At 45.8% G+C, this 14,793-nt stretch overlaps 1 protein-coding gene across 1 annotated transcript in view; it reads right to left on the bottom strand.

The window, feature by feature from the left end:
- Positions 1-429: 429 nt before the first annotated feature.
- Positions 430-14,793, bottom strand: part of osbpl8 (oxysterol binding protein-like 8) — a gene marked incomplete at its 3' end in the record, with an annotated part of 56,848 nt that continues 42,484 nt past the window's right edge. Inside the window, exons 5-19 of the mRNA XM_080491712.1 lie at positions 9,702-9,775; positions 9,025-9,105; positions 8,661-8,762; positions 8,088-8,291; positions 6,123-6,207; positions 4,020-4,185; positions 3,714-3,939; positions 2,966-3,150; positions 2,451-2,532; positions 2,250-2,348; positions 2,085-2,181; positions 1,901-1,999; positions 1,584-1,681; positions 933-1,022; positions 430-570 (exon numbers count right to left, since the gene is read on the bottom strand). Coding sequence (XP_080347838.1) covers positions 430-570; positions 933-1,022; positions 1,584-1,681; positions 1,901-1,999; positions 2,085-2,181; positions 2,250-2,348; positions 2,451-2,532; positions 2,966-3,150; positions 3,714-3,939; positions 4,020-4,185; positions 6,123-6,207; positions 8,088-8,291; positions 8,661-8,762; positions 9,025-9,105; positions 9,702-9,775 — 1,829 coding nt within the window. The remainder of the gene's footprint in view (positions 571-932; positions 1,023-1,583; positions 1,682-1,900; positions 2,000-2,084; positions 2,182-2,249; positions 2,349-2,450; positions 2,533-2,965; positions 3,151-3,713; positions 3,940-4,019; positions 4,186-6,122; positions 6,208-8,087; positions 8,292-8,660; positions 8,763-9,024; positions 9,106-9,701; positions 9,776-14,793) is intronic.

The following is a 14,793-nucleotide window of genomic DNA, read 5'->3' as shown; positions in this document are numbered from 1 at the left end:
CTTAACTTTACTTCCTTTTTTGTTCTTTTTTCATTTCTTTTCCTTCTTTAGTTTTCCTCTCCCCTTTCTGCATGTTTCTCTGTTTTCTTTTTAAATGTTTTCTTTTCCGTGGTTCCATTCCCTCTTCAGACACACAAATCTGTCCGAGCAAGTTTATTCATTTTAGTTTGACCATTTTTCTTCTATTATTTTCATTCATTTGTGCAGTTTCATCTTTTATTTTCCTATTCCAGCTTTATGTATTTCACCTTCTTTATCTGTTTATATCCTGGAGATTAAACAGATTTTGAAAATTATTGTCCTAAATGAAAAAGAGTTGTGTTTTACAGATATCTTCATGGATCCACTACGGAGCGGCTGCTTGTGTGTGTGTGTGTGTGTGTGTGTGTGTGTGTGTGTGTGTGTGTGTGTGTGTGTGTGTGTGTGTGCTCACCGCTCGGCCTCGTACTCGCCCTGCTCCTCCGGGGGGACGGTGCAGCGGGTCAGCCGGCTCTGCCTCAGATCGGGGGTGGGGTTCCAGAACGTGTCCATGGTTCCCGTCTTCTTGTCGTTGATGAAGATCTCGCTGTCCTGAGGGAGGAAGTCACCGTGAAAACACACAAAGTACCACCATGTCAGCGTGTGTGTGTGTGTTCAGTACTAAAACTAAGAACAGCGCCACCTTGTGGACCAACATGCTTACTACACAGTTTCTGTCGTTTCTCTGTAAACGGATATCGTTCTGAAAACGTAAATTTGAAACTTTTCTAAAACAGTTTTTTCACTTGAAACGTTGTCGTGTACATTATGAGACTCATTACTGCCCCCTGGTGCACAACAGGTGCATTGTGTTAATCTGACAAACTATATCAGTTTGGATGAAAAGAAAGACTGTCAGTGTGATGATGATTGGGGGGGGGGGGGGCGGCGGGGGAAGGGGGGGAGTGTCTCACCCAGTGTCCCTCCAGTGTCGCCAACACTTCCTTTCCCAGCTTGATCTTCCCAGAGATCTGATTGACGCTGTCGCTGCTCCCCAGGAACGGCTGCAGAGGAAACACAGGGAGAGGAGAGGAACGAGGGAGGAGGAGGAGGAGGAGGAGGGAAAGATGAAGGTGCGGAGAGAAAAAGCAGGGTTTTAAAGGAGGCCGGTCACTTTGTTCGATCTTCATTATGTAGGCATGTTTGTGTTAAAGGTACAAAATCAACTCTATTTTCAGAAACAAAGCAGAAAAGATGAAAACGATGGAAACTACTTTCACTGAAATACACTTTTTTCTTTTCCCTGCAAAAACCACAGAAAACTGTGAGACGTTAACGTCCTCCTCACTTGGAGGGACTTTAGAAGGTTCAGGAGAAAAACAAGCAGCGTGTTTTAGAAGAACATTATTTCCTGCTACTCATGTCTTGTGTTTGCTTCAGGTGGGGCGTACCTGCCGCTGGTCCAGTACACCACACCCAGTGGGATTGTTTGGGGTTTTGGGGATTGGGGAGATGGGGGGGGGGGGGGGGGGGGGGGGGGGGGGGGGGGTTAACGGGGTCACACATGTAGTAAAGTGAGAAACGACCTCCTCTTCCTCCAGAGGACAGACTTAAAGGACTCCTACCTTGAGCTTGAACTCCAGCTGAGCGCTGTAGCCCGTCTTCTCACAGGCGATGGTGATCTGACCCCCCAGCTCCAGGGTCATGGTGCCGTACAGGATCCCTGCAGGGACAAACAAAACCCACATGACCAACTGCAGCCAACCAGGGGCAGAATTACTACCACACACACACACACACACACACACACACACACACACACACACACACACACACACACACACACACACACACACACACACACACACACACACACACACACACACACACACACACACACACACACACACACACACACACACACACACACACACACACACACCTTTACAGTGAGCGTAGGGCATGTTCATCACGTAGTCCTCCCCCCGGTTCAGAAAGGTCAGCCGAGCCTCCCCATCCAATATGGCCGACAGAGAGTTCCCTGAAACGCAAAGAGGGAGGGGTCAGTGTGTGTGTGGGTGTGTGTGTGTGTGTGTGTGTGTGTGTGTGTGTGTGTGTGTGTGTACCGTAGAACTTGGACTTGGCGAGGATGCTGCCGCTGAGGCAGAATCCGTCCTTCCTGTTGCTGACGTAGAAGGCCGACACTGGAGGATGATGGGATACCTGGAGGAGGAGGCGTCAGTGTTAGAGGTGTGTGTGTGTGTGTGTGTGTGTGTGTGTGTGTGTGGTACCTGCTCTGCGATGTAGAACGTCTTGCTGTTGGTCTTCTGATGGAGCCACATGCAGCGAAACGTCTCTCCGATGATCGGATTGTAAGGCTTCTTCAGCCCCTGGAACCAGAATCAAACCTTCAACCTCTGAACACACTGCGACAAGTACACACATGCACACGTACCCCCCCCCCCCCCCCACCCCCCCCCACACACACACACCTTAGGCTTCTTATAAAATCCAGAGATGTACCACTTCACCACCTTCTTCATGCGGTTGTAGGCGTTTTCTTCAATCGCAGCTCTGAAAAGAGGCGGAGTCAGTGTCTGATGATAAACCCAGTGAAGCTCCAGAAGGGAGGATACATGAGGTTTCCTCTGAATCTGTTGGCCCTTTAAATCACATGTGTTGATCCTCTTCTATCGGGGACATTTGAGGTGGGCAGCAGAGATTCTCCCACGTCGGGTTTGATACTGCAAGTACTGAGTACTTGTACTCGCAAAAGATGTCCGATACAACCCGGCGAGTATTACGAGACGTAACTAAAGGTTAGTACTCATCCTATTAAAAAATGGTATTGGTGTATTTGTAATCGAGAGTATTAGTGAATTGTGAGGAAAGCAAAGGCCACTGATGGAGGAATGAATCTGCTTCATGATCAACAGGTTCGTTATACGAAAGGATCATTTCTGAGGAATAAAGATTAAAGTTCATATTAAAAGCAGGAGGGTCTTACTCTGACAGGAAGTCTGCGTGGAAGTAGTAGTCCGACAGCTTGTCCAGGAAGGAGCGTGGCTCCAGGATGAAGGTGGGCAGCACCACCTTGGACAGATCCATGCCGGGTCGGACCTGCTTCAGCAGAGTCCAGATCAGAGACTTGTTCTCCTCCGACACTGTTTCCGTCTGCGCAGCTTCGCCAGCCTGAAGAAGAAGCAGAGAAACAAAGGGTGGGCTGGTTTGTTCACTGCTACTCGCATCTGAAAGCAGAAACTGTTCAGTCCCTGAGAGATTTGGTTTTTTTTCCTCTATTAGTTGGTGTTGTTCATGAGATGTCCTGTGGGTGGCAGTGTTGAGTCACTTTAGTCTGAAGTTTCAGTGGTCCAGGACCCGAGTCCTTCATCAATATTTATCATCAGTTTGATCTTTTAAAATGATTCAGTCGAGCCAAACGAGCTGAGAAGAATGATGAACCTCGATGGAGGAGAATATTTAGAGAGTAAACAACATCAGTCTTGATTCAAACTATATTTCAAGATTAAATTGGCTGCAGAAACAATTTAAAGCAACATCAGGACCGCAGATTCGGCTTAAACTGTTTGGAGATAATGACTTAAATTGAACAGAAATATTACATATTGGAGCCTTAAGTCACCAACTGAGGAGACGAAGAGTGGATAAGTGATGTAAAAGAAGGAAAAGGACTTGTTGATGTTGTACATTTATTCCCCCCCGGCTGTGTCCCAGAAGACGTTGAAGCGTCTCACCTCCCCCAGCTCCTCGTGGGACTGCTCCAGGTACGGGGTTTCTCTCAGGTGCTCGTTGGGGTCCAGGTCGATGTAGGAGTCGTCCTGGCGCTCCGACGTGTCGCTGTCGCTCTCCTCGCTCTTCTCCAGCCCCTCAGGGTCCGACTCCTCGTGGTCCTGCTCCCCCTCCCGGTCCGACTTGTCTGAGTACAGGTCGGGGTCCTTCAGGTGGTCGCTGTCGCTGAACCTGCAGGAGGTGAGAGGAGGAGGAGGGTGAGAGGAGGAGGAGGAGGAGGAGGAGCAGGACGGCTGGGCGGCTCTCCTCACTGGAAGCCCTGCAGGTTGTGGGCCCGCAGCAGACTGTAGAAGTTGATGGAGTGTTCTCCTGCTGACGTCACGGTGCTCATGTCCTCCTTCCCCTCGCGGATCATCGTCCTCTTCAGCAGGCTGGAGCACTTCAGGGCCAGCTCCAAGGCGTCCATCCAGCAGCGGCCTGCAACCAGAGCTCAGCTTCAGTCACTTCATTACAACGACAAGACTCATCCTGTCTCAGTGGGGATGAAGAGTACAACTACTTTTACCAGGAGACTGAACAAAACACATCCAAATACAAGTATTTCAAATGTGAGCTGCCAACTCCAATATATCCACAGTGAAAATCGTGACATTAACAACACATCGGATGGTAATTCTAGTTGATGTTGGACTTTCAGAGGAACCTTAAATAAGAAGAATGGATCTGGATCCAAGGTCAAGAAAAGCTTTAGCAGAGGCTGACAAGTTAAAGACTTGGTGGGACATGAGGGACGTGTAATAGTGCAAAACTCCATATACAACTCGATCTTTGTTTTATAGTCTGTGTGCATGAGACGAAGCTTCTCGACCTTTACTTTGTATTTTGTGAGGAACTTTTCAGTGACAACATTGTTGGTTTGATTTCAGCACCTCGGACAGAGACTCAGGCCCCGTTTCCATGACAACGCTTCACGTGACAACACCTAATACGTTCAAAAGAAAAGTGTTGCAGCACCGCAGCAGCCAACAAACTGAGAATGATGTAGTTAGAATGCTGTAAACGGGCCTGGGTGATAAAGACAGACGGGACGCTTCATGTTTCAGCACCTCGGACAGAGACTCGGTGATAAAGACAGGACGCTTCATGTTTCAGCACCTCGGACAGAGACTCGGTGATAAAGACAGACGGGACGCTTCGTGTTTCAGCACCTCGGACAGAGACTCGGTGATAAAGACGGGAAGCTTCATGTTTCAGCACCTCGGACAGAGACTCGGTGATAAAGACAGGACGCTTCATGTTTCAGCACCTCGGACAGAGACTCGGTGATAAAGACAGACGGGACGCTTCATGTTTCAGCACCTCGGACAGAGACTCGGTGATAAAGACAGGACGCTTCATGTTTCAGCACCTCGGACAGAGACTCGGTGCTAAAGACGGGACGCTTCATGTTTCAGCACCTCGGACAGAGACTCGGTGATAAAGACAGGACGCTTCATGTTTCAGCACCTCGGACAGAGACTCGGTGCTAAAGACGGGACGCTTCATGTTTCAGCACCTCGGACAGAGACTCGGTGATAAAGACGGGACGCTTCATGTTTCAGCACCTCGGACAGAGACTCGGTGATAAAGACAGACGGGACGCTTCATGTTTCAGCACCTCGGACAGTCTCTTTACTTGTCTAATAGATCCGTGGGCCAAAATCTGCACGCAGGATTTTATAAAAACTTCAACGAAAACTTCTATTCTTATTTTTCAGTAAGAGCAACTGCTGTTTGTCAGTTATTGAAGGTGTATTGTGCCGTTTTAGTAAAAGTAGGAGACACAACGAAGTACTGAGATCGCGGCAGTAAATCGTTTTTAGCGTTGGCAAAGCAAATTTGCACATTTTGTAAACTGGTACTGTGAATGCTCCCACAAGTCTGACGTGTAACACTGCTAGACAAGAGTTTTCAAACTTAAAATAAAAAACACCACAAATCATGTCAGCTTTTGAGACTGTTGGAGGAAAACCTAGTTTCCCTAAAGTGCCAACATGTTTCTATGTATACCTCCAGTATATGGTTCCTATTAAACTGAACAGAAAGTGAAATATCGTAGCATTTCTATCTTAGTTATATTACTTTAAGATAAAAATGATCAAACGCTGAACATTCAGTTTATTTCGGGGTGAAAAGTGTTTTGCAGCGTTGGAATACTGAGATTAATGTTACATGCAGGGATGAAGTCTGATAAGAGGCTGAAATATGCTTTGTTCAGATAAAAGTCCACTGAATGAGACTTACTGAGTTCATATTATTAAAACATGGATTTATTCCACCACCTGCTTCATGTGCAGAGGGAATTTGAAGAGTTCATGCTAATCTTTTCCTTGATAATTCAAATGTTTAGAAAAAGGACGGCTGGGTTGTCTGACCGTCCGACTCCGACGCCGCTCTGAAGATGAGGTGGCTGCTGGGTAACGGCTGAGTGATGGAGCCCACCGCTTCTCCTTTAGGACCCTGAGGAGAAACAAACATGTTAACATCTGCTGGAGGCTGAGTCGGGGATTCGCTGACATATTTCACATCTACAGTTCATGAAGAAAGTGTTGGAGGACTCAGGAGCACATTATCAAGGACTCAGATCCTCAAAGTCCTGGTCCTGGTTTTGGTCCTGGTTTTGACCCGGTCTCAGTTCAGGTGGTCTCGACTAGAACAACACTTAAAACCGTTTGCAGCTCTGAATGATTGAAATGAGCCGAACAAACAAGATAATAATGTCGGTCCAGAAGCATAATGACGCTTCATTCTACCGTTTCCACTCTGGAGGTAAACAACAGAGAACAAAGAGGTAAACAACAGAGAACAAAGAGGTAAACAACAGAGAACAAAGAGGTAAACAACAGAGAACAAAGAGGTAAAGAACAGAGGACAAAGAGGTAAACAACAGAGGACAAAGAGGTAAACAACAGAGAACAAAGAGGTAAACAACAGAGAACTTAGAGGTAAACAACAGAGAACAAAGAGGTAAACAACAGAGAACTTAGAGGTAAACAACAGAGAACAAAGAGGTAAACAACAGAGAACAAAGAGGTAAACAACAGAGAACAAAGAGGTAAACAACAGAGAACAAAGAGGTAAACAACAGAGAACAAAGAGGTAAACAACAGAGAACTTAGAGGTAAACAACAGAGAACAAAGAGGTAAACAACAGAGGACAAAGAGGTAAACAACAGAGAACAAAGAGGTAAACAACAGAGAACAAAGAGGTAAACAACAGAGAACTTAGAGGTAAACAACAGAGAACAAAGAGGTAAACAACAGAGAACTTAGAGGTAAACAACAGAGAACAAAGAGGTAAACAACAGAGAACAAAGAGGTAAACAACAGAGAACAAAGAGGTAAACAACAGAGAACTTAGAGGTAAACAACAGAGAACAAAGAGGTAAACAACAGAGAACTTAGAGGTAAATAACAGAGAACAAAGAGGTAAACAACAGAGAACAAAGAGGTAAACAACAGAGAACAAAGAGGTAAACAACAGAGAACAAAGAGGTAAACAACAGAGAACTTAGAGGTAAACAACAGAGAACTTAGAGGTAAACAACAGAGAACTTAGAGGTAAACAACAGAGAACAAAGAGGTAAACAACAGAGAACTTAGAGGTAAACAACAGAGAACTTAGAGGTAAACAACAGAGAACAAAGAGGTAAACAACAGAGAACAAAGAGGTAAACAACAGAGAACAAAGAGGTAAACAACAGAGAACAAAGAGGTAAACAACAGAGAACTTAGAGGTAAACAACAGAGAACAAAGAGGTAAACAACAGAGAACAAAGAGGTAAACAACAGAGAACAAAGAGGTAAACAACAGAGAACAAAGAGGTAAACAACAGAGAACAAAGAGGTAAACAACAGAGAACAAAGAGGTAAACAACAGAGAACAAAGAGGTAAACATCCTCTCATCGTCTGTTTGTGTTCATGATTCATTCACGGCTCAAATTCATCAACAACTACCAGCATTGTTGTTCTCCTGCGGCTGAGCAACAAACAATGAGATGAAGGTTATTAGTTCTTCTTTTTCACACGAGAGCAGAATGTTTAGTCACGGAAACTATAAATGAATCTTTAGAGGCTGTTTTTCTTATGATCTGATGACGCCACTCGTCCTGTTTTAATTAAACATTTTAATTTGTTAATTGTTTCTCTATAATTCAGAGAAACCTTCTGTACTTCTGAAGCTCTGGCATCGTGACAGCGGTAATGTTTAATAGTTTGTTTCCTCTTTGTCCACAGAGAGAAAATAAAAGAGTGAAGGTCACCTCTACAACCTCCATGCAGACGTTAGAGACATTAAATGTCGGTTCTGTCGTGTCGTCTGCGACGGTTCGGTTCTGACCTTGACGGCCCAGATGGACTGCTCCAGCGGGTGGAAGAGCTTGAAGCAGAAGCCGTCCTTCTTGGACGGCCTCTCGATCAGCTCGCAGGCGTTGAGCAGCACCGTTCCAACCCACTGGCCGTTCTTATGGGTCTTATAGATCAGCAGGACTCCAGGCTTCAGGACACACCACAGCTTCGTCCAACTCTTCAGCGTCCCACGGATCTGCACAACAACACAGGGACACTCTCATCTTCATCCTCTTCATCATCTTATCAGGGGAAGGAACCGAGGGGGGGGGGGTACAAAGGAGGGAGGGGTGAGTGAAGGAAGGAAGGGGGAGGGGGGTGGAGGACAAGAAGTAAAGGAAGGAGGTGGGGGAGGGAGGGATGGAGGAAGACTGGAAAAAGGAAGGACGGAGCGGTAAAAGAAGGATCATAATAATAATAACGTAATAATCCATGAAACAGCAGTACTTCTGAGCTCAGTTTAACAGTACTACAGGTATTCCGTCCCAGACGGTAGTGTGAGGATAGAAAAGGGAAGGTTCAGTGTTTCTTTGTAAAGTGAAGCAGGATTAGAAAGATGATCAACCTTCAGCCAGTCGGCCATGACGATGACCGAGGGGTCGGTGATGGTGCTGAGCAGCTCCTTGGTCGCCCTCTTCTTCTCCTCCCTGTAGTTCTTCTTCTGCACCTGCAATCGGAGTGGTTTTTCACTGGATTACTGTCAAGTACAATCACTAAAAGTATCAGTAGTATCAGGTAAAGTAACACCTGGAAGGTCTCAGGCTGGTGATTCTCTATTCTGACAGTGAAGACGTGAACAGACAGAACACAGTGAGCAGCTTCAGCACCGAGGCCAAAAGTAACACCTCCAGGAAAGAGTATTATGGTACTCGCTCTGAGAATTAGTGTCCGGATTCACAGGAGGACTTAAGCTGCTTTAGGCTTCTTACCTTGAGGGACTCCTTCTTGGTGAGCTTCCCTCCAGATGCCGACACATCCTTGTCTGAGCCATTGTACAGCTTCGTCTCAGACTGGAGGAGCAAAACAACATGACTGAACATCGGGGGCTCGTCCACATCCTGCTAATCTGTCTAATTCATCTAATGAGTACATGTATGGTCTAATCTTCACCATCAGATTATGAACGACATCGAAAATATTAAGCTGACCCGTGTCAGTAACGTACTGTACAGAGAAGAAGCTAAGGAAGTGCAAAACACCGACATGACAGCCACACAGCTCCAGAGTTCATTCTCTCCATTTCAAATGGTTCACCAAGGGGTGAAGGAAGAGAGGGATCAAGGAGGGAGGGAGCAAAGAAAGCAAGGGAGGGGTGGAGGGAAGGAAGCAAAGGAGGGAGGGAGGGAGGATCGAAGCTGCTGCTCTTCCTCCTCTGATCTTCACACTGATCAAACTGATTCTTCTAAATCTTCTCTTGGTGTTTTTTTAACTTCTGTAGAAGAATCCTCACATCTCTCCTCATACATCCTCAAACTTTAAGACTCTGGAACCAAATCCCCTCGATGAAAGTTTGATGAGCTTCAGTTTCTCTGATGTTTCTAACTTAATGTGGGAAACTGCTCTGGTCTCATTCCGACGAGCCGGAGCCCAGAGGGATTCTTCCTACCTTGCTCTTAGATATGGAGTGAGAGTCTTCTTTCAAAGGCAGCGGTAGAAGGTCCTCCTTCCCCCTCTCGAACCCTGGAACAACAAAAACACACATGTATTATTTGCTTCCCGTGGATCTGACAGACGTCTGCTCCCCGCAGCCTGGAGAAAACTGGGATTTATAAAATCACCAAACAGACAATAAACTTCAATGGAAGAAGATCAGTGCACTATTCAGAGAACAAACCAGGAGTTAGCAGGTGGCGCCACCTGCAGGAGATTCTAAACGTAGGAGGACCTATGGTGGTTCTGAAAGATGATCTTTGGAAACAAGTTGGATTCTTTGCATGAGGATCCAGTTCCTGTGGAAGTCGTGTGATTCTGAAGCTGACGACCAGAACGACCTGCACTCCATTTCAATCAGGATATTTTTCACTCTTGCTTTTGATATTTTACAAAAAGGTATTCGACCTGATTCCAATGAAAGAAAAACCTTTTCATTGATTCTGTTTCCTTTCAGCAGCACCAGAGTCCAAAACAGCTCATTTCGTCTGCAGACTGAATGAAACATGTACAGACCAACTTCCTTCTGGAGCAGCCCTCACAATGAGGTCACCCACAAGCAGCAGAGGCTGTAATTTGCCACCAGCTTCAGAACAAATAGTTGTATTGTGGCTTTTCATTGGTAGAGATCACTGTACTTTACACTCCCTGAAAATCAAAGAACTCCTCAAGCTCATTTCAGAAATATTTACTAGTTTCTAGTTTCCAGACTATAAGTCGCACTTTGTGATGTTTGGCTGCTCATGTAACAAGAGGCGATTTATATATTTATTTTATTAAAATGTACTACCAGCAGTACTACCAGTACCACAGAAAAACCTCCATTATTACTGTATTTGACCAATGATGCAGGTAAATAGTCACTAAATATAAAAAGCTGCAGTTTTTAAACTAAGAATTAGAAGATCTGCTCCAGAAACCAGAAACAGACGAAGAGAAAGAGTCAGAGGGAAGAAACCATCTTGTTCTTCAGCTATTTGTCTGGTCAGACGTGACTTTTAGTCCAGAAAATACAATAAAATGGTGAATCTTAGGTTTGGACAGTTTGAATGAGAACGTAATGGAGACTTATTGATTATATCAGATCACCTCTCACTGAAGATTAAAACGACCACAGTGTGTTTTTCACACCGGGTCTGCTTCTCTCGCACGAGTCTCTGGTGAGCTGGTGTGACTTTACACGTCGGTGACGGGAGTCCAGCCCGGCACGCTGGCAGCTGATCTGAACGGGAGGTTCCCGCTTTTAATCTGGAGTTTGGCAGGGAAGTGGATTAGAAACAAACACCTCCCAAAATAACCCCAATCCAGAAATACATGGTCTCGGCTGTGCAGAGTAAAAGGTTGGAGCTCATCTTCCACAAGCAGCAGGAAAGTCATTAGTGAAACTCCCCACTGAGACGGCTGCAGGGCGACACCGACATCCTCAAGGTGACCGGGATCCGGTGAATATTTTACAAACCCCGCCTCCTCTCTCGCCGCCGCAGTATTCAGGGAGAGTTTGTTTGCCGTTTAAAGAACAGTCACATCCTCTTTGGTTGTTCCTTTGCTTCAGCAGTAACAGGCCGTGGGTGTGTAGGACCACTGAATCCTCTTCAGCTTCTTTCCTCTGGTCCTGAGCGACGCTCAGCCACTTCACAGTCTAACACTAAATGTTCTGAGTTTCCTCTTTCAGAGCTGCTTCTCTGGCTTCACCTTGAGTGGAACTTCCATGAAGCTGTTCTTGGTGAACCATTGAACATCTCCTCCATTGGAGAAGCTGCGCCTCTTTAAAATGTTCTGACTGTACCGTCCTGTCACTGGCCTTCAGTCAAATCCTCCTGTCTGTCTGTACTTTGCCAGCCGTTTGACGACCCTCGTCAGATTCAGGGATTTATGAAGGAACTGCAGAAGGTCTCGGTTTCAACCCCCAACATGAGATTTGAGAACAATTCATTTCCATTCGATTCTGGTGATTGTCGGTGAGCTTCAAACTTTAAACACAAAACTTTTGTAGGTCGGAGAGTCGATTTCCTGCCAAAGACAATGGAAACGTTTTCTAGGCTTCGTCTCATGGAAAACCAGTTTGGCCTAGAAAGACACTTCTCCCCTGCGGCTTGTTCGGGTTCTGTTTTTCTAAGTGACCTGCAGCAGCGTCACTGTTCCCCCAAATCCTCCTGAAAGATAATCCCTGCATTCTGGAGCTCTTCACTCTAGAAACAGAAGCTTTTACATCCGAGGATGTGATTAGATTTACATTACAAGGTCAGAGATGTACGTTAAGAAACAAGAGCGCCCCCCCCAGGTGTGTTTCATGATGGTGACGGCAGCATCTCAACTTCAGCTGGATGATTCAGCCACTTCAGCAAAGCCACAAGAGGTAATTGAACAGCCCTCCTCTCTACCAGACGGGAACAATAATTCATCACAATGGAAGAAAAAACCTCCATTTAGATTCTTTCATCCAGTTTTATACTCAAAGTATTTTAAGATGTGGTTATTCAGGGAGCGAGACAAATCCTCAATCCAATCAAATCAAAGCCTGAGTGAAGAAATAGTCTAATGTACATGTTAGTCATCCAATTAGTGATCAAGGTCAGATGAAATGAACGAGGCCGTTGCTGACGGAGCCGAGACGTCTGAAGGTTCCACAGCAGGAGGACATGAAGCCCAGAGGACGGCGGCTTCAGCAGGACGGGAAGGAAACTGGATTTCCTCTGGAATTGATCTATTTCTACAGCCCAAGTCCAGCAAAGGGGGAGCTTATATAACGTTATTAGAAGAAAATGTTGCTGTCATGATAAATTCATGGCAGGTAGAGATGCTCTGGTTTCCTCCCACAGTCAAACAATCGAAGGAGAATTAGACTCCAAGCTTCTCATATGTGTGAACGTCTGATTAGATTAGATAGAAATGACAGATTTCATAATGAAACTAAGTTCCTTTTGTGTAAAGAGGTTGTCTCATTAGAACTGAAGTATTTCTGGAGGATAAACGATGTTTATTGCTGTCATTTAACTAACCTGTGTCATCAGTGCATAACTTCCTTCTTAACTTCACAATCAAAGCTTCACCATTTCAATAAAATACATGTGTTCATTCATATTCTTTTACTTTGAAAGACTCAGCAACATGTGGCTGCATAAAAAGACATTTCATCACAGATAATATAAGCGCTGTCATTAAATATTAAGAAGGTAATAGAATCATTGTGCGACGGCTAAACAATCGAGACACAAACCATAAAGTTCTGGTTATATTTTAGATGTAATTTGGGAAATCGAGATCTTCTATGTGTGCATGGCTGGACTGGAGGAGACTCACGCTCCACTGCAGACTGACGGAGTGACTGGCTCAAAATAAAAAAATAAAAAGGAGCTGCAGTGATCTCACTCTGCATCAGAGATCCGACGGAGAGAGAGAAAGAGCAAAGAGGCAGCGATGGTGAAAAGCTGCCCCATCGAGAGCTTTTCACCATCGTGTGACTTGAGGGAGGAAAGGAGGCGACGACAACACGGCGGAGCAAAGCTCACCTCCTTCCTTCCACTCAGTCTGTTGTACCGTGGTTCTCTGATTCATTCAGTGTGAAGATCTACCAACACAACTCATTCACTGTAAACACACGACTCAAAGCCACACAACTTCATTAACCTGCACAGCGTCCAGCTGTTTTGGTGCTTCTGCTGCTTCTGGCGGCGAGACTGACGGCTGCCATGGCAACAGGTGAGGCGAGGGGAAGCCGGCGGCCCGGTTCCTCTGCTTTTAGGAGTGTTTGTTACTGCGGGAGAACTCGCCATAGCAACTGCATCTCGGCTATTTTGGCTGCAGAATCGTGACGAGTGAAAGACGTCCAGGCCGCCGCAGGAACAAACAACTAAACAACTTTTTTCCTCCAGCGTCGAGCGGTGAACAATCTTTCTGTCACGTCTCATCGACGTTTCCTTTTCTCTCAATGTCTGTCTGTGTGACTGAAGGCTCCATCAGCTTGTGAAGATGACGAAGATGAAGACGATGATGAATTCCTCTCTCTCATCACAGTTATTTAATGAAACACTGATGACTGTTCAGGACAGCCGTCCATCAATCCCTCCTGCTTTCTCTATCGCCGGTCGCACAGCACTATGGAGAGAGAAGACTGAGGGATTCCTCCAGCTCCTCTGGGATCCGGTCCGTACGGTTCTGGAGGAACAACAGGCCTCAGTCCAGTTGGATGAAGAAGGCAGAGGTAACAAGGTCAACCACCTCCAAGCTTCATAATCACATGCTGAACCATCTTCAACTGAAACTCGCTCTGCCGCTGGGACACCGATCAGATGGCGAGTTCTGGTGGAAGAACTCAGAACCACCAGGAACAGAGAGAAATAAGCAAATCCACTAACTGAACAGAACGTAAAGGTTTTACTGAGATTCTCTTCAGTTACTGACAAGAACCTAAACTTAGTGTAATATTCTGACAAAGACAATCGATGAGAAACGTGTGAATCTCCTGAAGGAGGAAAGAATCACCTTCTAACAGGATTTGATCTTGGATCTGTTCAGTCTGAAGTGGTTCGTGAGGAAGGGATCGATTCGTGAAAGAGGTTCTTTTAGTTGTGATCAGATTGGAAGTGATTCCTGAGCACGAGTTTCCTCCTCAAACGAGTGGAGCTGTTGCCTCTGGTTATTCTGTGTTTTTCAGGCTGCAGATGTTTCTCTCTGCTCATGAAGCCGGTGGCTGTCTCAGTCCACATGAACCAGCTTTTCCTTTTAGCCCGCCGGAGCAGCGGCGGCTCAATGTGACAGAGCGCTTTATCTTTTAGAAGGGGTGATATTTCAAACAGGAAGGGCCACTAAGCTGCTTGTGTTGCTGCGACTGCTGCTGCAGGTCGGAGCTCTATTTATATTTCACCTGGGCCGAGTTCACGTCTGATACTTACTCCTCAGTAAAGATCTCATGACCTCTGACATACTAGAGGGAGGCTGAGGAGGGGCAAACTGGAAAAAGAAAGAACATTGACTTTATGGAGCTGCTGTACCAGCCCAGGTACAAACCAGGAACAAATGAAATCAGCAGTAACTTCCTGGTCTTCAGG

The sequence above is a fragment of the Lipophrys pholis genome, assembly GCF_963383615.2.
Source record: "Lipophrys pholis genome assembly, chromosome: 22".
In the NCBI taxonomy this organism is placed as follows: Eukaryota; Metazoa; Chordata; class Actinopteri; order Blenniiformes; family Blenniidae; genus Lipophrys; species Lipophrys pholis.
Note: the sequence above shows the minus strand (reverse complement) of the source record. Positions and strands in the feature narration are given on the sequence as shown.